We start from the raw sequence: 26,199 nt of genomic DNA, 5'->3' as shown, positions 1-26,199 counted from the left end.
TTGAGGCGGGCGTAGCTTGCGCTAGAATTCCACGGGTTGCCTTCTTTGATTCCCGGGACTGCTGTTTCGCGGGAAGACTGTCCGCTACGGCTTATTGTGGACACGTTAACTGTCAGGGAAGCTCGGGTTGTCACTTCTGCAAGCTTCTCCGTGTGAAGGGAAATTTCTAATCTAAGTTCTCATAGTTGACTCAACTGTTGACAGAAATCTCTAAGAGGTGAGTCTGTGGGGACTGACAGCCAGAACTTGGACGGGAAGATCTGCACCGCGGACGCTGGTGGGCAAGTAGAGGAAGGGGTCGGCCCTTGGATACTGCTAGTGTTAATTTATTTAATGCTTTAAAGGTTACAAAGAGAGATCCCACTCAAGTCTGATAAGAAGTCAGTGGGGTCTGGTGCAAAATGAACAGACCTTTACAGAGGTTGTGTTTAACCCAATAAAATTTTCCCCGCAGATATATATATACTATTGATGGTCTTGTATTCCTGGCTCTGTGCTAAGCTGCCAGTAAGTAAATTACTCAGCCCCAGATTCTCAGCTATAAAATGACATTCCCCTCTACTTTCAAAATTCTGTGATTCTAGGGTCGTAAGGGAATCACAGAGGCGAGGTGATTATTCCCTCATGATACGGTCTGAATCTTGTTGGGGGTTTAAAATAGTAACCATCAAGTTTCTGAGGTGGGTGTTCAGGCATCATCACCAATAGAAAACTGCCTCCAGAGATATTTAAGGAGACTTGTAATTTATTCATTGGGATTTGGTGACTGACTCGGGCTGAGATGGAGAAGAAAATCAAGATGACTAAAGGTGTGGTTACCTGGAAGCAATATAGCATAATGATTAAAAGTATGAGTTTGGGCCCTGGCCGGTGTGACTCCGTGGAGAGAGCGTCGGCATTGCGAACTGCAGGTTCTCCGGTTCAGGGCACGTGCCTGGGGTGCGAGCCCCATCCCCACTAGGCGGCGTGCAGAAGGCATACAATCAGTGATTCTCTGTCACCATTGGTGTTTCTATCTCTCCCTCTCCCTTCCTCTCTGAAATATATTATATAAAATGAGTTTTGAAGTTCTACCAATTCGAGTTTGAATACTGGGACTCAAAAGTTTGAGTCAGGATAAAGTTTTGTTAATTGAAAAGTTTCCTTTAGCTTTAGTGTTTAAGAGCTATCAATAACTTTAGGGAGAGCAATTTCTGTGCAGCAATCAGAGCAGGATCCACGTTATAGTGAATGGGAAATAAGTAAATGGAGGCAGCCAGTCTAAATTACACTTTCAAGGAAATCAGCTCAGAAGGAGAGACAGGGCGGTAGTTAAAGAGGAATGTAGAATAGAAGACAGTTTGGGTGGTGTTGTTTTTAGGTGGAAGCAAATACTATATTTGCATGTTGGTTCCCTGAGTGCAGAGAGCCAGTGGGGGGTGGGGGAGAGGTTGGAGGAACAGAAAAGTGAGAATAACTAGTGGTGTAATGAATTAGAATAGATGGGAAGGAATGGAATTCTGGGCACAAATTAGTCTGCGAATCAAGAGAATGGATCTTTTTTCCTCTGGCGTCTGAGGGAAGAAATGGTGTAGATGAAGATAAGTTTTAGGTGTGGGGAGGGGAGACAGAAAGAGGAAATTCATGCCTGGTGGCGTCTGTTGTCTCTGTGAAGCTGGTGTGAAGCAGTTGGGTCTACTTGAGTTTGGAATTGCCTTTGAAGGGAATAGGAAAAGAACTCCCCTGAACTTGCTGGACCTTGGGATCTCATCTCTAAAATGAGGGGACTAAGTCTGCTTTGTGAATTCTCTTAAGGTTAATTGAGGAGCAAATGGGGGTGGGGGGAAGAGTTATAGAACTTTAAAAAAAATACAGAGAACTATGGAAATAATATTTTAATGACAAGTTAGTAAAATGTACATGATATGTTAGAAATATTTTTTATTTATTTTTAAAAAAATATATTTTATTGATTTTTTTACAGAGAGGAAGAGAGAGGGATAGAGAGTTGGAAACATCGATGAGAGAGAAATTTCGGCCAGCTGCCTCCTGCACACCCCCTACTGGGGATATGTCTGCAACCAAGGTACATGCCCTTGACCGGAATTGAACCTGGGACCCTTTAGTCCGCAGGCTGACGCTCTATCCACTGAGCCAAACCGGCTAGGGCAAATATTTTTTATTTCTAACAAAAAAGAGCAGAAATCAAAAGTGATTCAAGAAGAAAGAGAATAGGGAAAAATTTGTGATTTGGGTATCTTATGATTGTTTTCTGGTTATTATTTTCTAATCTGTTTATTCTTATGTAAAATGGAAGTAATAATACCTCATGGGTTGTTGTGAAGATTAAGAAAAATAACCATCTAAGACACTTAGCACAGTGCCTGGTTCATAGTAAGTGCTTAATAAAAAGTTACAAATAATTTTATTAATCTGAGGTCCCCTACGTCTCCCCTACTCATGAAAAAAAGTACTCTGGGAGACAGGAGACTTGGTTCTGGTCCTTCCCTAACTTGATAAACTGTTAGTACAAATGTAGAAAGGTCTTATCTCAGTGTGTTGCCTTTCAGCTTCTCACTCTCATTCCAGCTTCTGGCCCATGCAAAATCCAGCCCAGGGCCCAGCTGGTGTGGCTCAGTGGTTGAGCATCAACCCATGCACCAAGAGATCATGGGATCCATTCCAGGTCAGGGCACATGCGGTGGTTTCAGGTTCAATCCCCAGTTGGGAGCCTGCAGGAGGCAGCCAATTGATGTTTCTGTTCCTCTCTCTCTTTCCCTTCCTCTCTCTCTGAAAAATAAAATTAAAAAAAAAAATCCAGCCCAGGAAAGTTGAATTTGGTGGGGAATGGTATTGTTGATAGAAGTATCTTAGACAAGGATCAGTGAAACAATTTTTTCAAATGTGCTTGTTTTGTGTTTCACATAGGTTACACCAGAGGCCCAATGTACAAAATTCGTGCACTAGTAGGGTCCCTAGCAGCTGCTGGCTGCTGTCCTGGGCCTCCCTCCCTTCCCCCAGCTGGCCCCACCCTCTGGTTAAGCTCCCGGACTAATTCCTGGTGGAGGGGACAGTTTGCATACTACACTTTTATTATATAGGATTGTAGCCAGTGGGTCAGTAAATTTACTCACAACTATTTAAAAGAGAATGGTTTGAATGTGGCACAAAATAAGGTCAGGATCCTAGAGTAGGTTATCATCAGCCTGCTATATAAAATGTCTTAAGTGCTTTTTTAGACTGTTGTCAAACCAGGAAAGTTCTTTCTCACAATTCATAATAATGAAGCTATTTTCCAATATTAAAAAAATAATTTAATTATTTCATAAACAGTTCTTTCAAATAAATAATTTGTTAAGTATTCTAAATGTTAATTTATTAAAATTATTAAGTAAACATTACAATTATCGAAATTTTTAATTTATTAAAATTAGTTCAAAAAGTTATCAGGTTTTATATGCTTGTTGTAAAACCTCAAAATTGCACAAAACTATATAAGGTAAATAAAGTAAAATTCTCTCCCCTGACCTTTGCCACTTCCAACCCACAATCTAGTGGTAACAGTTTTCTGTGTGCCCTTTCATATGTATTTTAGGAATAAAGATATAAATAAGAGAGAGAATGTGTGTGAGTGTATACGTACATACATGCTTTATTCATAAATGTCATCTTTCTAAACCATGCATTTTGCAACTTACTTTTTGGAAGTAACACTATGTCATAGAAATCTTTCCATATAGTCATAGATATTCAATTGAGTGGATATGTATAATTAATTTAGTCAGTACCTACTGATGGACATTTAGGTTGTTTCCTATTTTTGCTATTATAAACAATACTATAAGAAATGTATTTGTACATATCCTATAAGATTTAAGATAAATTCTTAACAATAGAATTATTGGATAAAAATGTGTTGTGTGTGTGTTGATACATATAGCCAATTTGGTTTCCAAAAAGATCACACCAAGTTCTGCTCACACCAGAACTTTTTCTTGGACTTTCACCAGTATTAGGCATTATTCTTCTGAGATTCACAATATTTTTTTCTGGGTAATTTTACAAGTTAAGTCTTTCATGAACTTTAAAAATCAATTTCTAAGGAATACTTTGAGACTATTTTTATTAACATTTACTTTATAAGTCAATTTATGACAAATTGACTTTACCTATGTAAGATAAAGTATGTTTTCCCATTTTAACGACATCTATTATGTCCCTTAGTAGAGAGATTAAACATATTGATTAAATAGTCCATTTTTTAAAATTTGTTACTATTTATTAAGCACTTACTATATGGTAATTCATTGAAATGCCACTTTTAACTCATGCTGAGTTGGCCTTGCTGTGGGCTTCTATAGCTCTGTCTAGTCCTGTACAATCTATATTCTTTATTGCCCATTTTAATATCTTGGTAACTTATTTACCCCTCTCAGTATCAATTTAGAGATTTGTAATGTGGTAAAAAATGTCTATTTTGCAAGGTTATTGGTGAGATTAAATATTATATTATTAAAAGTGCTTATCTGGTAGGCTCTTAATGGAAACTGCTATTATTATCAACGTCATCATTATTAATACGTAAGAACCCAGAGAGTCAAGGTGACTACTTTGAAAATCACTAAATTTCATTTGGAATTTTATCTTAATGTACTAGAGGCCTGGTGCACGAAATTCATGCGTGGGTACGGTCCCTAGGCCTGGCCTGCGATCAGGGCCATCTTCCCCAGATGCCTGCAGCCAGCCCCGCACCCCGCCACCAGCCACCCCGATTCCCCGTTCACCATCGGGCAATCAGAGCCTGACAGCCAGGGGACAGGACTGAGAGGTCAGCCATTCCCACCTGCTCACCAGCCCCACTCCCGCCATGGTTGCCCTGTATGTGTGGGGCGACTGGCGGGGCAGGGGCCTTGGCCTGAGCCACCTGCATCCCCCGCCACCTACCCCTGGTTCCCCGTTCACCATTGGGCAAGCGGAACCTGCTGGCCGGGGAAAGGAACCGAGAGGTAGTCAGTGTACCTCATAGTGACTGGTCAAGCGGTCTTTCTGATCCTTCTGCCGTTAGGGTCAATTTGCATATTACCCTTTTATTATATAGGATTAGCCACCTTCAGCGGTGAAGGACAAATTAGGACTTATCACCTGTAATGTGCTAGGTTCTAGCCATAGTCCTTGTCCTTAGAAGCTTATAATCTAGTGAGGAAGACGAGTAAATCAGTGATTGAGATACAGTGTGATAAAGCACTGAGTGAAAGGTAGTCACTGGATTCTATGGGAGCATACAAGAAGGGAATTTAAATTACTATTTCAGTCCTCACAGCTACTCTGCACTTTTATCCCTTTTTTACAAATAAGGAAACTGAAGCTGTGAGGTTAACTGACTACTAAACTGTGAAAACTAGTAAAAGGACTAACCAAGTCCAATGAAGCCAACACCTCTGCTCTTTATATATTTTAAACAATTCAAAATATAAACTGTTTTATACCCAAAATAGGCTTTCTGAATTTCTACTGTTAGAAGTAGTTTTATAGAAAATGCTAATAAGTAAGGAATACATCCAACTGAATTGCAGATTGTAATCCACCTCTTACTTTTTCTTATTTCTAGTTCACATTGTTAGCTCATTAGCTTTGGAGGGGCTTTTTGTCTTTTGAAGAATAAATTCGCAAAAGTCCTGTTTCTTTGCTTTTATGTCAACATCTGAAATGTTCACATTTATTTCAATAGGTAAAGCTAAACCCTGAGCAACATTTCAGCTAATTTTATAAAAATGTGTGGAAATAAAGCAATCTGAAGGAAATTCAAGACCACAAAATTTACTGACTGAACTACATGGTATTGTACATACCAAGAAGAGTGTTTGGAGAAAGACCTTTTTATTCTGCTAAGTCATGATGGAAGCAGGAGACCAGCAGCAATGGAAGAGAACCTTTTTCTCAGAACTACCTAAAGTGGTGAGAATTCAACCAGAGAATTCTAGAGTGGTTGCTAATTATAATGACTCTGTGTTGTTTCTTTTCACACACAAAAAGTGAGTTTTACTGTTATAACTTATAAACTTTAAAAGTTATATAGCTAAATCTAATAGGCAATTTGCCTACTATAGACTGCAAACATCAAGTACATGGTATAATGCTATGAATCTAGTGGATAGTTAATATGTTTTTACTGATTGTATTCTTTTGTTTTAGGAACTTCATGCCCACTTGAATGGATCCATTAGTTGTAATACCATGAAGAAATTAATAGCTAAGAAACCAGGTCTCAAAATCCATGATCAAATGACTATGATCGATAAAGGAAAGAAAAGAACTTTAGAAGAGTGAGTTTGGGGAGATTGTGGACGCATTCCTTTTTCTCTCTCACTATTTTGAGATTGTAAATAGTATGTAAGAATTCAGGTTTTAATAGTCAAAGTAATAGGGTAGCCATCTGGTATGGAGAGTATAACTTGACATACAGCATTTTTCCAGCTGTCCGACTGTTGACAATATTTTTAATGATTTATGTTGTTTGTGAAGTTGTACTATACTGAATATTCTTTAGACTGGAAAGTATAGGCTTACTGACTTTTCTCCTATTTGCTCCTACCAATGGGGGATGGTGGGAGTGGTGGTGGAGAAGGGAAACTAGTATTTTCCACTTAAAAATATCAGTAATGTTTTCTTTTCAGTCATTGGTCTTTTTAGATCAATGTAATTTTCAAAAAACCTATCTATAGTTCTTTATAAATATACAGGGTGTCCTAAAAACATGTATACACACTTTAACAGCTGATAGCTCAATTGATGTTTCTTTCTTTTCAGCCAGACTAAGCTTTGAACAAAGGAAGTTTATCCTAAAATGCTACTGGAAGTTTGAAAACGCAGTTGAAGTACAAACACTGCCTTTATGATATTTCAAAGTATGATTTTTTCATACTTTAATTTTCATTACTTTTTAGATTTAACTATTTTGAAATAATAGATGAAGCCAGACTAAGCTTTGAACAAAGAAAATTTATCTACTAAACTTTTTTTATGGGGATACATAAAAGATAAAGTTTGTGGTACAAAAAATTGAGGGCGCACAAATACCAAACAATATTATTCTTGATGTTTGCGATTCCATTCCTTCGAGTTATCAGCAGTGCCTGGACCAGAACGGTCATCAGTTTGAAAACAGATGTTGACAAAAAAATTACTCATTTCTGTAGATTCTTTTAAATTTTGAAAATGCATTGTATGTTAATAAACACTATAATCATTCACACTGTGTATACATTTTTTGGGATACCCTATATAATTACTAAAATCTAATTTAATTGCTTACTGAATTTGTCTTGAGCTTTTGATGACTAGAGTATCTTAAAACTTTTTATTCATGTTATAGATGTTTCCAGATGTTTCAGGTTATTCATCAGCTTACTACTAGCCCTGAAGATATTTTAATGGTAAGAAATGATGGTCTTGTTTTTCATAATATTTGACCATAGATAGAAAGGTTCTATCCCTATTGCTTGGAAGATTTTTCACTGCCTGGGTGGATGTTATAGAGAGTGAAGAAGTTCAAGAAGTGCCTAGAAATGGAATTATTAATTCCTAGCAAAATTGTACCTTTCCTCTGGGAATGTAGTACTAAAGAACACCTCTGTGTTCTCTTATCTGAAGCTCCAGGATACTAATAGTTTCCATGATATGGAAGACTGGTTTCTGTATCATTGATCTGACTAGGATGGCATTTAAAATGTCCTCTTTGCTCAGCTCATGTGGCTCAGTGGTTCAGCATCGACCTATGAACTAGGAAGTCATGGTTCAATTCCCAGTCAGGGCACATGCCTGGGTTGCAGGCTCAATCCCCAGTGTGGGCACAGTGCGCAGGAGGCAGCCAGTTAATGATGCTCTCTCATCATTGATGTTTCTAATTTCTCTCTCCTTCTCTAAAATCAATACAAATATATTTAAAAGAATAAAAATAAAAATGTCCGTTTTGTAAATGAAGAGAAACAAAATCCTGTCAGTGTTCTTAATCATTCAGCCTTTAGATATCATTTACCCTGGTCATTTAGAAAAATGCAAAGTAAGAAGTATAACCTGTGTTTCTGGAGAACTAACTTTTGACTGATCAAGAAAGAATTTTTCAACTGAAAATGGAACTCCCATTTGACCCTGTGATCCCACTTCTAGGAATATATCCCAAGAAACCAGAAACACCAATCAGAAAGGATATATGCACCCCTATGTTCATAGCAGCACAATTCACCATAGCTAAGATCTGGAAACAGCCTAAGTGCCCATCAGTAGATGAATGGATTAGAAAACTGTGGTACATCTACACGATGGAATACTATGCTGCTGTAAAAAGGAAGGAACTCTTACCATTTGCAACGTCATGGATGGAACTGGAGAGCATTATGCTAAGTGAAATAAGCCAGTCAATAAAGGAAAAATACCACATGATCTCACTCATTCATGGACAATAGAGACCATTATAAACTTTTGAACAATAATAGATACAGAGGCAGAGCTGCCTCAAACAGATTGTCAAACTGCAGCGGGAAGGCCGGGGAGGGTTGGGGGGCAGGAGGTAGTGGGGTAAGAGATCAACTAAAGGACTTGTATGCATGCATATAAGCATAACCAATGGACATAAGACACTGGGTGATAGGGGAGGCTAGGGGACTGTCTAGGGCGGGGGGATAAAATGGATACATATGTAATACCCTTTGTAATACTTTAAGCAATAAAAAAAAAAAAAAAAAAGAAAGAATTTTTCTGCCAAAACCGGTTTGGCTCAGTGGATAGAGCGTCGGCCTGCGGACTGAAGGGTCCCAGGTTCAATTCCGGTCAAGGGCATGCACTTGGGTTGTGGGCACATCCCCAGTGGGAGATGTGCAGGAGGCAGCTGATCGATGTTTCTCTCTCATCGATGTTTCTAACTCTCTATCTCTCTCCCTTCCTCTCTGTAAAAAATCAATAAAATATATTTTAAAAAAAAAAAAAGAAAGAAAGAATTTTCCTCTTTGGCCAAGATTGATCCTCACAATAAACACTAAATTAATCACCTTTTGGAGGAGAGTTGAATCTAAAACTTTAGTTCAACAAAAGTTGACTGAATGCCCATCATGTTCCAGTACTAGAGACTGGGGGATATAAAGACAGATTGACATGGTCCCTGCCCTTGAAGAATTTATAGTCAGGGCTGAATCTGGCAGACACAGCTGTGGACCCCAAGGAAGTATTCTTGGACGTGGGGTAGGGATGATTCCACAGGCCTCACTGTGGCCTAGATAAATCTTCCTTTGCTCTCACGCTATACTTGCCAGCAACCTTCTATTATTCATTTGATTTCACAGGTATCTCACCACCAAGATGAGGGGTACCCTGGATAGTAGATATGATCACATCAGCCACTGAGAAGAACTGCCACTTCATACTCATTGTTAGTGCACACATTAACAAATAGGCTTCTGCATTAGTCTCCTGGGAGCTGGGGTAGAGTGACTTGGGATCTCTGGGCCTGGAGCAATGATAAGAGGCAAGTTCCTCAATCTACAGAGATGAGGCCCACAATAGCAGCAATGTGAAGCTCCTAGAGAAGCAGTGCCACCGGGTCTAGTATACAGAGGCTGCAGGCTCATGCTCGGTGGTGGAGGAAGCAGTGGTGTCTCTCTTGGTGTAGGGGTGTCATGTGATTTTTGAATGCTGTTGTGTATAGTCCAGCCGTGGGCAAACTACAGCCCGCGGGCCGGATCCGGCCCGTTTGAAATGAATAAAACTAAAAAAAAAGACCGTACCCTTTTATGTAATGATGTTTACTTTGAATTTATATTAGTTCACACAAACACTCCATCCGTGCTTTTGTTCCGGCCCTCCGGTCCAGTTTAAGAACCCATTGTGGCCCTCGAGTCAAAAAGTTTGCCCACCCCTGGTATAGTCTCTGAGGCTGATTCTCTAGACCTCCATTACATTTATATTATAATAAATTTATTTTTGGTTTTAATTTAAAAAAAGAAAAAGATGAGACTCAGACCTTGGATTGCAGTGAATCCACTAAGGTAGTTCCTTTCCCCTGTTAGGCACATGTACACATAGTCAAAGCAGGTTAGGATTAGGGTATTGCCCCAGCTGGGTGGCTCAGTTGGTTGAAGCATTGTCCTGTATACCAAAAAGGTTGCAGGTTTGATTCCTGGTCAGAGCACATATGTAGATTGCGGATCTGATCCTGGTCAGGGTGTGTATGGGAGGCAACCGATCGATATTTCTCTCTCACATGTATGTTTCACGCGCTCTCTTCTCTCTTTCACCTCTCTCTCTCCCCTTTCCTTTCTCTAAAATCAATAAATATATCCTCCAGTGAGGATTTTAAAAAAAGATTAGGGTATCAACTGTAAGGACTAACTAGGGCACGTTGTCACAGTATCCCTAACCTGGTCCTTTTTCTATTAGATTTGGTATTTTTTAGGATTGATGGCAGAGATGGAAACATTCCTTTAGATATCATTTACCCTGGTCATTTAGTAATTTTTGGATTGTTGAGATTTGTACTAAATTAGATATAGTTTGACTCATATTTATCACTCACTTTCTTTGCCTAAGAAGGATTTTCCTATATACTTCTGGGGGAAATTTAACCCTGCCTAAAGAATTTTATGAAAAATACAATGTATTCCTAAATATCTTGAATAAGAATGTTAAGCCATGACTTTAAATTGTACATCATTAATGTCTGATCATATTAGCTGTTCATTTCCATATGTTCCTATCTAGTACTACACACTCATAGATGGTTTTAACTGGATTTAGTTTTGCCTTCTCTGTTTTATCAAACTGCTGTTATGAACACAAGGAAATGGAAACATGGTTAAAATGGTTAAAAGGAGAGAAAAACAAAAAGTGTGAATGATGTACGGATTTGGATTTAATGTGGAAATGAGGGGTGATGAGAGATAATGGAAATTTTGCAGTTCTGTCATGGTCTCCATCAGGGGTGTGGCAAAGCAGGTATTCTTAACCACATGGAGGATTTCCAACATGTTTCCCAAATCAAATGTAATGAATGAAATGAAGCTGTAGCATTTGGCACTTTCATTGGGACCCTTACACCAACATTATCAATATTATGTTCATTGCTTTTATTATCAGGTCACAAAAGATGTCATTAAAGAATTTGCAGATGATGGTGTCAAGTACCTGGAACTAAGGAGCACACCCAGAAGAGACAATGCTACAGGTAGAATTTAATTATTTCTCAGCCAATGTAATCTTTTCTGTGTGCTTTGGTCATTCATGTGTTTACAAGTTGAGAATATGAAGCACTTACTTTTACTCTATTGTAAAAGTAGAATCAACATTCCAAATGTTATGATGTACATTTATGGTGCACATTATTAATGAGTAAGTTATTTTTTTAAAAATTAACTCAGGTATTATCTGTTTAAGGGGAATAAGAAGGCCTGCAAAAATGTCATTTTTTTTTTTTTTTTTTTTTTTTTATTTCAGAGAGGAAGTGGGAGGGGGAGAGAGAGAGAAACATCAATGATGAGAGAGAATCCTTGATCGGCTGCCTCCTGCACGTCCCCTACTGGGGATAGAGCCCACAACCTGGGCATGTGCCTTGACCGGAATCAAACCCAGGACCATTCAGTCTGCAGGCTGACACTCTGTCCACTGACCAAACCGGCTAGAGCTCATTTGTTTTTCTTGTTTGTTTTTCTCACTCTGAGAAAAGGACATTTGCTTCTTCTAGTTGCATTGTCTTAATCAGGCTAATTCTTGCTGCCTGCATCAAGAGCACTTGTGAAACAATGTCATCGAGTAGATGCAGAATCATGTTTTGTAACAATCACTGAAATGAGGTTATTCATTCACTTCTCAGGGACTAATAGTGTCTTTGGCTAGGAGCAAGCTGTGATGTGGTAAAACCCCTCTGGATGGAGATGAGCAGATCTGGATGTGGTCTGGAGAAAATTCCATGAGTAACATCAGGAGATATTATGTAGTATCTTTGGGTCCCTCTTAGCATTTTGTGACCCTACCGGGTCATCTTGCACCCTGACATGTATAGCCCAGTCACCATTCAGGGGGTAAAATTTTTTTAACTACATATCATAAAGTAAGTGTTGACAACTGGGGCAAGCAGAAGAGACTTATCTTGCATTTTTTAACTGCAGAATCAGTTCTAAGTTATGCTGGTGAGGGTAGTGAGAGAAAAAGGTAGAAAAAAGCCTACCAATTATTAGAGCTAGGTTGCTCTTTGAATGGAGATTCAAAAGAGAGGTTTTAACCTAAGTATGTAACAATAGGGGAATTGTTAAATAAAGATTAATGGAACGGTAGGCAACAATAAAAATAGTTTAAAATACACTTTAATGACTGGAGATATGCACAGAAGATAGTGTTAAATGACTGAACAGAATACATATTTACTTAGTAGTATCCCATCTATTCAGAATCTATATATATAAAAAGCCAGCGACCAGAACACCGTAACAACCAGAATGACCGGTTGCTATGACGCCCACTGCCGCCAGCGAACTGGCCCAATCGGGGTGGGGCCGGCCAGCCAACCTCCCACAGCCCCGCTCCTGATCAGCCTCTCCCACCAGATCGAGGGTAGGGCAGCCAGCCAACCCCCCCCCATGGCCCTTCCCCCCGGCCGGCCCCTCCCCCGATGGGCCCCCACCACCCTGATCAGCCCGCAGCCCTTCCCCCCAGTGAGCCCCGCCCCTGATTGCCCCCCACCCCAATAGGAGGCAGAGCCAGCCTGCCAACCTCCTGCAGCCCCTCCCCCCAGCCAGCCCCGCCGCCAATGGGCCCACACCACCCCGATTGGCCCATGGCCCCTCCCCCTAGCTGGCCCCCCCCACCTGTGCATGAATTCGTGCACTGGGCCTCTAGTATCTACACTAATAAAAGAGAAACATGCAAATTTGTGTCACTCTGCTACACCCACCAGTCAATCAGGATGAGTATGCAAATTAACCAAACAAAGATGGCAGTTAATTTGCATATGCAGGCGCAGAGCAAAGACTGAAGATGACTGAAGACTGAAGAGACTTGGCTTCTCCGCTGCAGCCAGAGCAGAGTAGCCAAGCCTCTCTGCTGCGGCCAGACCAAAGGCCTGGGTCCCGGGTGCCAGAGGAAAACCGGTGCCGGCAGCCAGGGGAGGAAGGTCTATTGCGCGAATCTTCGTGCAGTGGGCCTCTAGAATCTATAAGAAAAGGGTAATATGCTAATTAGACCAGATGTCCTTCTGGACGAAGCCAGGGCCAGAGGGAAGCCGGTGCCAGCAGCCGGGGGAAGGAAGGCCTACTCTTGCACGAATTTCATGCATCGGGCTCTAGTATACATAAATATATATGTATGCTTAGAAAAACAAAGACAGTAGTTATCTTTGAGTGGTGGGATTATATGTTAGTTTTATTTTTCTTCTTTATAATTTCCTGTGCTTTACTAGAGATTTTCCACCAAAAGTAAGCATTTTAGAATTGGGGCACAATAGTATTTCAGAGGAGGTTGTTCTGGAGAGTGTTCTAGAGCTCCCCAGAAGAGGAGAATTTAAGCAGCCAAAGAGAGGCTTTGGAAAAGGGCTTGTTGTTCTTGTTTTGTTAAAACATTAAAAATTTTTCATAACAGTTTGTGAGACTAATTTTATGTCTGTTGAATCTAAGAATCCTTTTTAGTCTTGTTTTCATTTTATTTTTTATAGTACTTAATTATTTTTCCAAATTTATTAAAGTTCAATTAGTATTTACTAAAATATATCCATAGGGCTGTGTTTTAATTCATCTTTAGCCATGCTTTAGTCACAACATAAAGTGAAAATGTAATTTGTTCACATAGGGATACTAATGTTGAAGGATTAAATAGTTGATGATCTCTTTACATGTTCTTTGTGTCCTTTCCAGGAATGACTAAAAAAACTTATGTGGAATCTGTACTTGAGGGTATAAAACAGTCTAAACAAGAAAACTTAGACATTGATGTTAGGTAAGAAGCATTGTACCTTAGTGATCACCATTTAAAAATCTAGAATGGGTGAAAATTTTACTACTTTGACCATGGGTGTAATGGATTTTTATAAGTCAACCAATAACTGTTTTTTATCTTATAACTAGAGGCCTGGTGCACGAATTTGTGGGGTCCCTAGGCCTGGCCTGCATGATCAGGATGAAACCGGGTTTCCAACATCCCCTGAGGGTTCCTGGATTGTGAGAGGGCGCAGGCCAGGCTGAGGGACCCCACCGGTGCACGATTGGGGCTGGGGAGGGATGTGGGAGATTAGCCAGCCGGGGAGGAGCCGCAGAAGGGCTCCCGGGTATGTCTGACCCGTCTCACTCAGTCCCCATCAGCCTGACCCTAGCAGCAAGCTAACCTACCAGTTGGAGCATCTGCCCCCTGGTGGTCAGTGCATATCATAGTGACTGGTCAACCGGTCGACTGTCTGGCCCTGGTGGACAGTGCATGTCATAACAACTGGTCGACCAGTCGACTGCCTCCTGGTGGTCAGTGCATGTTATAGCAAGTTTATTGTTTATCTTGTTTATCTTGTTTAATTGTTAGAGATCAGAGATTATCTTGTTTAATTGTTTCTATATGCTCACCCTCTAGAGCAGCAGTTCTCAACCTGTGGGTCGCCAACCTGTGGGTTGCGACCCCTTTGGGGGTCAAATGACCCTTTCACAGGGGTTGCCTAAGACCATCGGAAAACACATATATAATTACATATTGTTTTTGTGATTAATCACTATGCTTTAATTATGTTCAATTTATAACAATGAAAATACATCCTGCCTATCAGATATTTACATTACGATTCATAACAGTAGCAAAATTACAGTTATGAAGTAGCAACGAAAATAATTTTATGGTTGGGGGTCACCACAACATGAGGAACTGTATTAAAGGTTCGCTGCATTAGGAAGGTTGAGAACCACTGCTCTAGAGTGTAAATTCAGTGAGGCCAGAAACCTTGTTCTTTGGCCACTACACATCCAGTACTTAGAACAGAACTGGCATGTAATCAGGGCTCAATAGGTCCTCGAAGGAGGAAAACTAGCTGTAATGTTTCTGACTATAAAATCTCTCAAAATTAAGCTTAACTAGACAAATACCCCAATTTCAAAACCACACAAAAGACATGAAGATAATTTAGAAAAGAAGACATACAAATGGCCATTAAATGTATAGAAAACCTCACTAATCAGATAATTTTTACAAGAAATATTACAGTACCATTTCAATCCCCCCCCCCACCACCACCACCACCACCAAAAAGGGTAATAACCAGTGTTTGTGAACTTACACTGTTGGTGAGCATATCCTATATAATAAAAGCCTAATATGCTAAGTGCCCGGTAGTCCGTTCAACCAGTCAAAATGTAATATGCTAATGATATGCTAAGGATGCTCAAGTGCTCGCTATCATGTGCACTGACCACCAGGGGGCAAATGCTCCGACCAGTAGGTTAGCTTGCTGCTGGGGTCCCCTGTGACATGCCCTGGAGCCCTCTTGCAGTTCCCCCCACCTCCTCTGTTGGCCAACCTCCCATATCCCTTCCTGGCCCCAATCATGCACCAGTGGGGTCCCTGCGCTCTTGCCCAATCCAGGACCCCTCAGGGGGTGTCAGAGAGCTGGTTTCGACCCGATCTTGCAGGCCAGGCCAAGGGACCCCACTGGTGCATGAATTTGTGCACTGGGCCTCTAGTGTAATTAATAAAACTTCTCTAAAGAGCAATATGTATTAAGATCTATAAAAATAATTTTCCCCTCTGACCCAGTATTTCTCTTCTAGAAATGTAGCCTAAGGAAATTGATTGATTTATGTTAAGATTCTTCATTTTAGTGCTATTTATAACAAAAAGTAGAAAACATCCTAAAATGTCCAGCAATCAGACGACAATTACATTGTTAGGTTCATATGATTTATATTATTTTCTAACATTTAATGGCAGGGGAAATTGTTAAGTGGAAAAAAAATGACACTGCATTTTATATATAGTTGATCCAAATTCTGTAAATAAATAAATGCTAGAGGAATTTATTTTTTTTAAAAATATATTTTTATTTATTTCAGAGAGGAAGGGAGAGGGAGAGAGAGAGAGAAACATCAATGATGAGAGAAAATCATTTATCGGCTGCACCCTGCATACCCCACACTAGGGATTGAGCCCACAACCCGAGCCCGCAACCCAGACATGTGCCCTGACCGGGAATTGAACTGTGATTTCCTGGTTCATAGGTTGATGCTCAACCACTGAGCCATGCCGGGCTTTATTTTTTTAAATAAATAGGTAAACTAATAAGTGCAGGAAGAAAGTTACACAATATTAACAAGGATTCTCAGAATATTAGATTTCTTGTAGAATTTCAGTTAATATATGTATCAGCTATTGGGTACATATTAGAATTAAGTTATTACCAATTTTGTAATCCTTATGAAATAATGGACTAAGCCTCCTGACGAAAGAACACACCACTATCTGTGAAATAACTCTTGCTAAAAAACTGAATTTGATCTGATTAAGCCTCTAGATTAGATCCAGTGTTCAATTTATAGGAAATATGAGACAGGAGAACATGTTAGTAACACAGGGATTCAGTCAACAAACCCAGACTGTGGGAAACTTTATACGGCAAATGACCTAGTTTCTTCAACAAATAAATTTAAGAAAAGAGGTTGGGAGGCGTGCAGTAGGGCTGGGGTGAAGGGAGTGGCTGTAGATTAAAGAATACTTGAAATGCACTGACCAACACAATGTGTGAACCTTTCGTTGGATTATCGATCGGACAAACTGTAAGTAAGAAGTAGCTCAACAATAAAACATGAGACAATTAGAAATTTGAACACTAATTAAATATTTGGTGCTATTCGGGAATTTATGTCTCATTCCCTCTAGCAAAGTAAGACGTCATGTCAATTAGGTGATACATTTCCTATAATAAGATGTACCTGCCATAGCTCTCTGGCCATATTCAAGAGTTGTATTTTTTATCATATTTGTATTAAACTGCCTTTTTTTATATTAAAGATATTTGATATCAATAGACAGAAGAGGTGGCCCTTCAGTGGCCAAGGAGACTGTTAAACTTGCTGAAGAATTCTTCCTTTCTACTAAAGATATAGTAATTGGCCTTGACCTCAGTGGAGACCCTACAGTAAGTTATTTTTCCTAAATACATTTTATTTCTAAAGAAGTCAAATTAGTTTGTGGGATAAGGATAACCAGAATGCATACAGCAACTATCCTCAACCAGGATTCTGTGAAAGAATTAAGCCCCATAAAAAAGCAAAAAAAGATTTGCATGACAATATGATTATTTTTCTCCATTCTTCTAAAGATAGTACACAGCTAGTTCCAGTCTACATACATAGGAGAGAAGTCAGTTCATTTTATACAGTGGATGTCTAATGCTTAATTAATTATCTCATAGAACCCCCAGTTGAGAAAGGCTGGCCTAGAGCTTCTTAAATGTCAGATTCAAGCAGGGTGTCTCATATGTGGCACTATTGGTATTTTGAGCCAAATAATTCTTTCTTGTGGGGACTATACTGTACATTGTAGGGTGTATAGCAGCATTCCTGGCTCTATCTACTAGATGCCAATAGCGCCCTCCCAGTTGTGACACGCAAAAATGTTACATTGCCAAATGTCCCTGGGGTTTGGGAGAGGGGAGGGGTTGGAGATTGCCCTTAGTTGAAAAGCCACTGAATTAATCTCATGAAACTGGTTCTTTTGGCTTTGTCTAAACTTGGTCTGTTCTACTGTTGTTTCATCCATCCATTTGATAGAAGCTTTTTTTAGTAATCATGTGGCTTCCTGAATCAGATAAGTTCTCGTTAGCACTAGATACCCTTCCATAAATAAAATTTGGTGACTACTAAATCTAGCTTAGCTACTAGTAATTGACCTCAGGTTCACTGATACTTAAGATTCTTGAGGGCAGGACTATCTTTGTTAACTTTACATTCCCCAAAGTGTTTAGCACATTGTAGGTGCCTTATAAAAAAAATGTACAAATGAATCAATCTGCTGAGGTTTTTTCCGACTATTATTTTATTTATTTGTTTATTGGGACAGAGTACCCAGTTCCTCAGTTTGCCCAGGGTTCTCATGCATCCTCATTTTAACTTTTATCTTCAAGGCAGGACAAGCAGAAGATTTCTTGGAACCACTTTTGGAAGCAAAAAAAGCAGGTCTGAAGTTGGCATTGCATCTTTCAGAGGTAAATAATATTTTAAAATTAGGCTGGAGAGGGTAGAATACAGTGGAAAATAGTAATCATCTTTAAATGGCTAAAAAGATATCTGGCGTGGAAAAACATTTTTAGAAAGGGGAAAAGTAGAAATACGTTTTAACATAAATTATAATGATAAAGGCATGACTTGCTTTAGTCCCTCATGTTACTGGTTTTGTTTTTGTGGTTCCTGGGAGGGTGGCTGTTGACTTCCAGTACAGCTGTGTCTTTAAAAATAGCTTACTGACATCTTGCTAAAGAAAATTCATGAATTTCTATCATTGACCTTATCATTGGTAAGTTGGCATTGAGAGAAGCACCAGTTCATCTCACTTTGTCCTCAGAGGGAAAGGGACCTGAGTGTATCACATGTACTGGCAAGAAAGGGAGTAGCTCATCATCATTTTATAAGGCTCAGCAGGGAGATCAGGTGCCCCTTGATCCCCAGCTCCTTGGCAACATGAACAAGTGACAGATAATGGCTGGAGAACAGTCACTTTCTTAAGCACATCTTTGTGAGGCAAACAAGGGACTCTACTGCACTTTCCCCCATTTTATAAATGGTTTATTTCTTCCTATTCTTTTTTTTTCTTTACATACAAAAAGCTATACATAATATATACAACTATGTGAGTTTGGATTTGTTTCTTAACCAGTTAACTGCCACGCATCCCCACACGCCACGATATTTTGAATTTAATAAAATAAATTTGCAATGAATATTAGAAAAATAAATATACCACTCACAACTCGGGTGTTCTTGAATATTTTCAGCTGAAAATTCTCACAAAAAATGATTTTAAAGTTGGTCAGGGCTGTCACTTAGGGAAAACTTTTTTTTTCTTTTTATAGACGCACATGGCGTGTGGGGAAGGTCCGCCGCTTGCGTCTACAGACGCTTATGGCATTCAATGGGTTAAATGCAGGAAGAAATACTTATTCTAATTATTTCATGGGGTCATCTTGTGTATTAGATGGAGTGATATATAAAGGTTGAATAGCATCAGGATGTAGACATTTAAGGAAAAAATTGGAGCTTCTTGTCATTATTGGTGGTTTTCATGTCTATAAGCAAGGGGTCAGTTATCTAGTGGCAGAACTTAAGAAAATATAGGTTCCATGTGTCCACATTCTGATCATAAAGACCTTTCACTTTTAGGAAACCATCCAGCTGACCTGATATCTGACCGAAGCAATTGGTCAATATAATGAAACAGCCAGCATGTGTCACTGTAACTAGTTATCTCTGTTCTTGGTGCACAGCATCAAAACGCTTTAGCTTAATTTTTTTTTCTTTTCTTTTTTTTAAATATATTTTATTGATTTTTCACAGAGAGGAAGGGAGAGGGATAGAGAGCCAGAAACATCGATGAGAGAGAAACATTGATCAGCTGCCTTCTGCACACCTCCCACTGGGGATGTGCCCGTACCAAGGCACATGCCCTTGGCCGGAATCAAACCCGGGACCCTTCAGTCCGCAGGCCGACGCTCCATCCACTGAGCCAAACCGGCCGGGGCTAGCTTAATTTTTGTTGCATTTCTTATTTGATCCATTGGATATAAGATATTTCATTTCCAAATGTTATTGTGATTTGAATTTTAGGCTATTATGGGGTAAAGAGCACAGCTAGACATTTTCATGGTGGTTGTGGTATGTAGGTATCTAGCCTTGTCAAAATAAAACGTGAGCACACTGTGTGGAGAATCTGGGCCCTGGAGTCAGATGGAGCCAGATTTCACTCTTCTCTCTGTCATTCACTAGCTCCATGAACCTTGGACAACTTTTGCTTAAAATGCATTATGTTTTTAACGACAAAAGTTATATGTATCTGCAGAAAATCCAAGTGTAGAGAACTATTATATAGAAGGAAAAAAATAAAAAATGAAAGGTCCCCTTCCCATTTCAGTTACGCTCCCAAGTTGATCATCTTAACAGTTTTGTATTTATATTTTTCCAGACCTTTTTCTAATATATGTGAACACACATATACACCACAGGACACATATATGTATGGAGTTGTGAATTTTGTTTTTGAAAATTACTTTAATTTGATGAGCTTTAATTTCTTCATCTTAATACTTTGCAAGATTCTTGTGAGGTTTAAAGGAAATTTTATGTAAAAAGGCACAAAGTGGATCCTTAATATGTGCTTATTATCATTGGCTATAATTATTATCATTGGAATGAATCTAGAATATTGGGAAATGAATGGGAAGATAAAAGGCAAAGAAGAGAGCTAGGAAGGTAGAAGTAATTCAGCTTTCCAGAATGTCTGTACTACCTTCTCAGGGACAGAGTACCTGGCTTTAGAAAAAAGCACTTTTAAAACAACTGAAAGAGGTTATTGATGCCCTCTCTCCTCTCTTTTTGAGATTCCAAACCTCAAGAAAGAAACACAAGTACTCCTGGATCTGCTTCCCGACAGAATTGGGCATGGGACATTTCTCAACTCCTCTGAGGGAGGATCCTTGGATCTGGTGGACTTTGTGAGGAAACACCAGATACCGCTGGGTAAGGCTTAGGGCTTCAGGTCCTACAGACAACCCTGTGCCCCTTCCACCCCCAACCCCCATATTGCAACCCAGATGTAGAGAAGTTTTGTCCTAAATATATAAATATTATTTAGGAAGTAAAAGATATGGATAAGTGCTTTCTGAGCCTCATTTAAGTAACACAAAGTTTTTAGCTTCCATTAAAACAGTGGTTCTCAACCTTCCTAATGCCGCAACCCTTTAATACAGTTCCTCATGTTGTGGTGACCCCCAACCATAAAATTATTTTCGTTGCTACTTCATAACTGTAATTTTGCTACTGTTATGAATCGTAATGTAAATATCTGATATGCAGGATGTATTTTCATTGTTACAAATTGAACGTAATTAAAGCATAGTGATTAATCACAAAAACAATATGTAATTATATATGTGTTTTCCGATGGTCTTAGGTGACCCCTGTGAAAGGGTCGTTCGACCCCCAAAGGGGTCGCAACTCACAGGTTGAGAACCGCTGCATTAGAATATAAGCTCCATGAGAGCCGAGCCCTTCTCTGTCTTGTTCACTTTACATTCCCTAGTTCTTTGAACTCAATATTATACTGAAGGAATAAGGGGCATCTAGTATTTTGAAATGACTTTAACCAAATTAAGATGTGTTATGAAAATGTGTCACTTTTTTAAAATTAAGAATTATGGAAAATTCGTAGTATCCTATCTAATAAAAGAGAAACATGGTAATTGGCGTACGACCGCTACCCTTCCCATTGGCTAATAAGGGCAATATGCAAATTAACTGCCAGCCAAGATGGCGGCCGGCAGCCAGGCAGCTTAAACTGAACATGAGGTTTGCTTGCTTCAGTGACGGAGGACTCCAACGTTCCCCGCCTGCCTTGCCAGCCTCTGAGCCTGCAGTTTGAACATTGTAACAAATATAGAAGCTAAACAAAACCCCAGAAACCTGCTTTCAGCGAGCGGGGATCTCAGAGCTGGAGTTGATACAGAGTTTCGATTAAAGAACCTAAACAAACCAGATACCTACTTTCAGCAGCTGAGGCCTCAGAGCTGGAGCCTCAGAGCTAAAGCTGGCCCAGAATAAATAAAAAAAGAAAAGAAAAAAGGAGCGGTTGGGAGCTTCAGTCCCAGCCTGAAAAGAGCCCTCAGCCCCTCTCCCAGACTGGCCAGGCACCCCAGTGGGGACCCCCACCCTGAAGGGTGTGTGACCAGCTGCAAACAGCCGCCATCCCCTCATCCAGGCTGGCCAGGCACCCCAGTGGGGACCCCCACCCTGAAGGGTGTGTGACCAGCTGCAAACAGCCGCCATCCCCTCATCTAGGCTGGCCAGGCACCCCAGTGGGGACCCCCACCCTGATCCAGGACACCCTTCAGGGCAAACCAGCCAGCCCCCACCCATGCACCAGGCCTCTATTCTATATAGTAAAAGGGTAATATGCCTCCCAGCACCGGGATCAGCGGAGCCGTGAGGCCTCCTGGCACCGAGATCAGCATGACAGGGGCCAGCGCCCAAACCCCCTGATCGCCCTGCGGCTCTGTATGTGATAGGGTAGAGCCATAACCTCCCCATCGGCCCTGCCCTGAGTGTGACAGTGGCTGCACCCCAATCCCCTGATCGGCCCTGCTCTGTGGGTGATAGAGGGCGGCACCCCAACCCCCTGACCCGCCCTGCTCTGTTCGTGACAGGGGGGAGCTCCCCAACCCCCTGATGGGCCCTGCTCTGTGCGTGACAGGGGGCAGCTCCCCAACCCCCTGATGGGCCCTGCTCTGTGGGTGACAGGGGGGAGCTCCCCAACCCCCTGATGGGCCCTGCTCTGTGCGTGACGGGGTGGCGCCGCAACCTCCCCATCGACCCTGCCTTGAGTGTGACAGGGGGCGGTGCCCAGCCCCCCAATTGGCCCTACCCTGAGCGTGACTGAGGTTGGCATCGCAACCTCCCAATCCGCCCTGCTCTGTGCACGACAGGGGGCGGCGCCCAAACTCCCCAATCGGCCCTGCTCTGAGCCCAACCAGGGGCTGCACCTAGGGATTGGGCCAGCCCTCTGCCACCCGGGAGCAGGCCTAAGCCAGCAGGTCGTTATCTCCCGAGGGCTCCCAGACTGCGAGAGGGCACAGGCCGGGCTGAGGGACCCCCTCCCCTCCCCCCCCGAGTGCACAAATTTTTGTGCACCGGGCCTCTAGTATTATTATATGTATGTTGACTGTTACACACTTGTTAGTCTACATGTGTATACCTGGAGCTGTTTTTGTTTAACAGCATATATTTATGAAATGCCTACTCTGTTCCGGCCACTTTTCAATTGCTTGGAATAGAGCAGTAAATAAAACAACAAATAAGCTTGCTTTCTCAAGGAATTTTTAGTCTAGCAAATGTAAGACAGTAAACAAATGCACAAGAAAATACTAGTGTTAAGTTCTTCGAAGAAAGTTAAACAGGCTGATATAATGATGAGATAACCACTTTCGACTGGATGATCAAGGAAGGCCTTTCTGAAGAGGCAAAGAAGCAATGGACTGAAATCCAGTTTTACTGAATGATAAATTCGCTGAATTTACAAATTTACCAATTTGTAAAAACACTTGTTTGGGTATGCTTTTCTTAAAACTAGTTAGACTTTTCAGCAATTCATAATGGGTGAAGCTTTTTTATTTTTACTGAGGAAAATTTTAAACATCAACAAAAGTAGAGAAAATGGAAACTCTAGTGGTAGCGATCGTACTTGTTGTGGTGGCTCCCAGTGCAGTGAGGGGGCAGGTTGGCTTCGCCATTTCTTGGACTGAGTGGCGCTGTGTTGAGGCTGCCTTACCCAAGAGAGCAGACACCATCCATCAAGTCAGTGAAGTATTTTTCTCTGCTGAGGGAGCCTGGTACAGTTTCAAGGCAGGAATTTGTTAATAGAAGTCACCCTTAAGATGGACTGACTTGCAGCAGGCAGTGATTGGATCGTTGTCTGACTAAAAGAAGTAAGGGGTTTTCTTTGAAACCTTGAAAAGTTCCATTTCTGCTCTTGGCTTTTTATAATGCTGTAACTCTCAAGCAGTTCTGCCATTATCGGACCTTTATTTTAGCCTTCACATATAGACCAGGGAGAGTGTAGCAACCCTTCAGATAATTCCCTGGCTTCTTTATCGGGACTGGCTTACACATTCCTCTCTTCTCTCTTGTTAAAAGAAAGGGGAAGCACATGGCCGTAAAGGGAATATTAATTCCCTACCTGCCACAGTTGCTGCCGTAAGTTGCACATATTTCCCATACAACCACACTAATTGAACTACAAATTTTTACACAAGAAAAGGTCAACTTTTAAAAATATTTTTTTTATTGATTTTTTTAAAGTGAGAGGGAGAGAGAGAATCGTCAATATTAGAGCAAAACTTGGATCGGCCGCCTCTTGCATGCCCATACCAGTGTCAAGTCCGCAACCTGGTCATGTACCCTGACTGGGGATCATACCAGCAACCTTTCAGTGCCCGGGATGATGCCCAACCAACACTACACCAGCGAGGGCAAGAAAAGGTCGATTTTGTAAAAGAATGAACTACTGAAAATTAGCATAGTTTAGAAAGATTTCTCATGTATCTACTTAATGATTGAGTCTACTAATCTGCTTTTAATAAAAGGTTTTTCCCCCTTTCCTGTAGAACTCTGTTTGACCTCAAACATCAAAAGTCGGACAGTTCCATCTTATGACCAGCATCATTTCGGATTCTGGTACAGCATTTCCCATCCTTCTGTGATCTGTGTAAGGTGTTTTCTGTGAAGTATTTTGCTCCTTTTTAGTCCCTGAGTTGCTTTAGGTCAGACATTCATTACCTAGTTGAGTGCCTTGCATGCCTGAGGGTAATAGAGCCCACACAGAGGAGTGAGAGAGGACTGGGGCATGAGAAGCTACAAAGGGCCAGGGTGACTGGTTTGGCTCTAAGGGAAAAGGTCCTGGACAGTAACTAGGGGAACATTAAAAAAAAAAATAGTGCCTTAGCTGGTTTGGCTCATTGGATAGAGTGTCGGCCTGCGAACTGAAGGGTCCGGGGTTGATTCCAGTCAAGGGCATGTACCTCTGTTGTGGGTTCAATCCCTGCCCCTGGTCAGGAGGCAACCAATCAATGTGTCTCTCTCACATTGATGTTTCTCTGTGTGTGTGTCTCCCCCTCCCTTCCACTCTCTCTAAAAATCAATGGAAAAATACCCTCCGATGAGGATTAACAACAATAAAAATAGTGATGCCTGGCACCCATCCCTTGAGATTCTGCTTTATCTAATCAGGGAAGTGCCCTGAGAACAGATCGTTTTTAAAGTTCCTTAGGAGATTTTAATACGCACCAATGGTTAGAGCACTGCTCTGGTGTTTGTTGCTTGTTTAATCCTCACCCAAGGATATATTTTTATTGATTTCAGCGAGGAAGGGAGAGGGAGAAAGAGAAAAACATCAATGATGAGAGAATCATTGATTGGCTGCCTCCTGCATACTCCGCACTGGGGATCCAGCCTGCAACCTGGGTATGTGCCAGGAATCAAACCCGTGATCTCCTGGTTCATAGGTTGATGCTCAACTACTGAGCCATGCTGGCCAGGCTGTTTTTATTGATTTGAGAGAGAGAGGAAGGGAGAGAGACAGGGGAACATGGATGTGAGAAACATCAATCCATTGCCTCCCCACACACACCCCGACGAGATCAAACCTGCAACCTAGGTGTGTGCCTTGACCAGGAATCAAACCCACAGTCTTTTGGTGTATGGAATGATGCTCCAACCAACTGAGCCATTTGGCCAGGGCTGGGGCTTTTTTCTTTGTGTGTTTTTTAATGGTAAACAAGCCCCTTTAGGTACGCAGAGATGTATTTATAGGCCCCTGTTTAGACTCTTAAAAGAAGCATGGTGAATAGGAAAATAGACTAAAGAAGAGTTGTTTTTAAAAATCATTTCCTTGTTCATTTTGAAACTTTCTTGCTTATCTTGGCAGACTGACGATAAGGGTGTTTTTGCAACACACCTTTCCCAAGAGTACCAGCTGGCAGCTGAAAATTTTAATTTGACTCCGTCTCAGGTATGGGATTTGTCTTATGAATCCATCGACTACATCTTTGCTTCTGACAGCACCAGGTCTGAACTGAAAAGGAAGTGGAATCATCTGAAACCCACAGTGCTACATTTTTAAGCTGTAATGAAGTGAATTACTTTTGAGTATGTGTTGCAGCCAAGATCTTCCTGCCATATTTCTTTTAGTAAACCATCCACCTCTCATGATTAATTCCTCTGGAATCAAGTTATTGGTTTTTTAAAAATATTTCTGCCTTTCTCTTATTTTGACCATAATGGAGCTATGCCAGCCAGATACTTCTTGAGCTGTAGGGTACTTTAAGCTTCTATTTCCAGCCTTTATTATTTTTTGTCACACACACCCCCTCCTCACTCCACCCTCACTCCTATTTTCAGCCTTTAATCTGATTTCCAGTTGTTCCAAAGTTTTGTTTCTGAAATAGCCCATGATGGG

The 26,199-nt window shown here is 40.8% G+C and overlaps 1 protein-coding gene across 6 annotated transcripts; it reads left to right on the top strand.

The window, feature by feature from the left end:
* The first annotated feature begins 78 nt into the window (after positions 1-78).
* Positions 79-25,990, top strand: ADAL (adenosine deaminase like). Of its 6 annotated transcripts, none has more exons than XM_059703560.1 (11): positions 79-217; positions 5,708-5,934; positions 6,172-6,302; positions 7,352-7,412; positions 11,104-11,191; positions 13,869-13,950; positions 16,993-17,119; positions 18,107-18,187; positions 20,573-20,711; positions 24,350-24,450; positions 25,669-25,990. In XM_059703560.1, the coding sequence occupies exons 2-11, from the start codon at positions 5,872-5,874 to the stop codon at positions 25,861-25,863; spliced, it is 1,068 nt and encodes a 355-aa protein (XP_059559543.1). In that variant the 5' UTR covers positions 79-217; positions 5,708-5,871; the 3' UTR covers positions 25,864-25,990. The 6 variants fall into 6 exon arrangements, with proteins under 6 accessions (XP_059559543.1, XP_059559579.1, XP_059559568.1 ...); XM_059703596.1 differs by having other exon boundaries at positions 5,708-6,011; XM_059703575.1 differs by lacking the exon at positions 79-217 and adding an exon at positions 325-507.
* The last annotated feature ends 209 nt before the right edge of the window (positions 25,991-26,199 follow it).

The sequence above is a fragment of the Myotis daubentonii genome, chromosome 1, assembly GCF_963259705.1.
Source record: "Myotis daubentonii chromosome 1, mMyoDau2.1, whole genome shotgun sequence".
Classification (NCBI taxonomy): domain Eukaryota; kingdom Metazoa; phylum Chordata; class Mammalia; order Chiroptera; family Vespertilionidae; genus Myotis; species Myotis daubentonii.
This window is presented reverse-complemented; position numbering and strand designations above follow the sequence as displayed.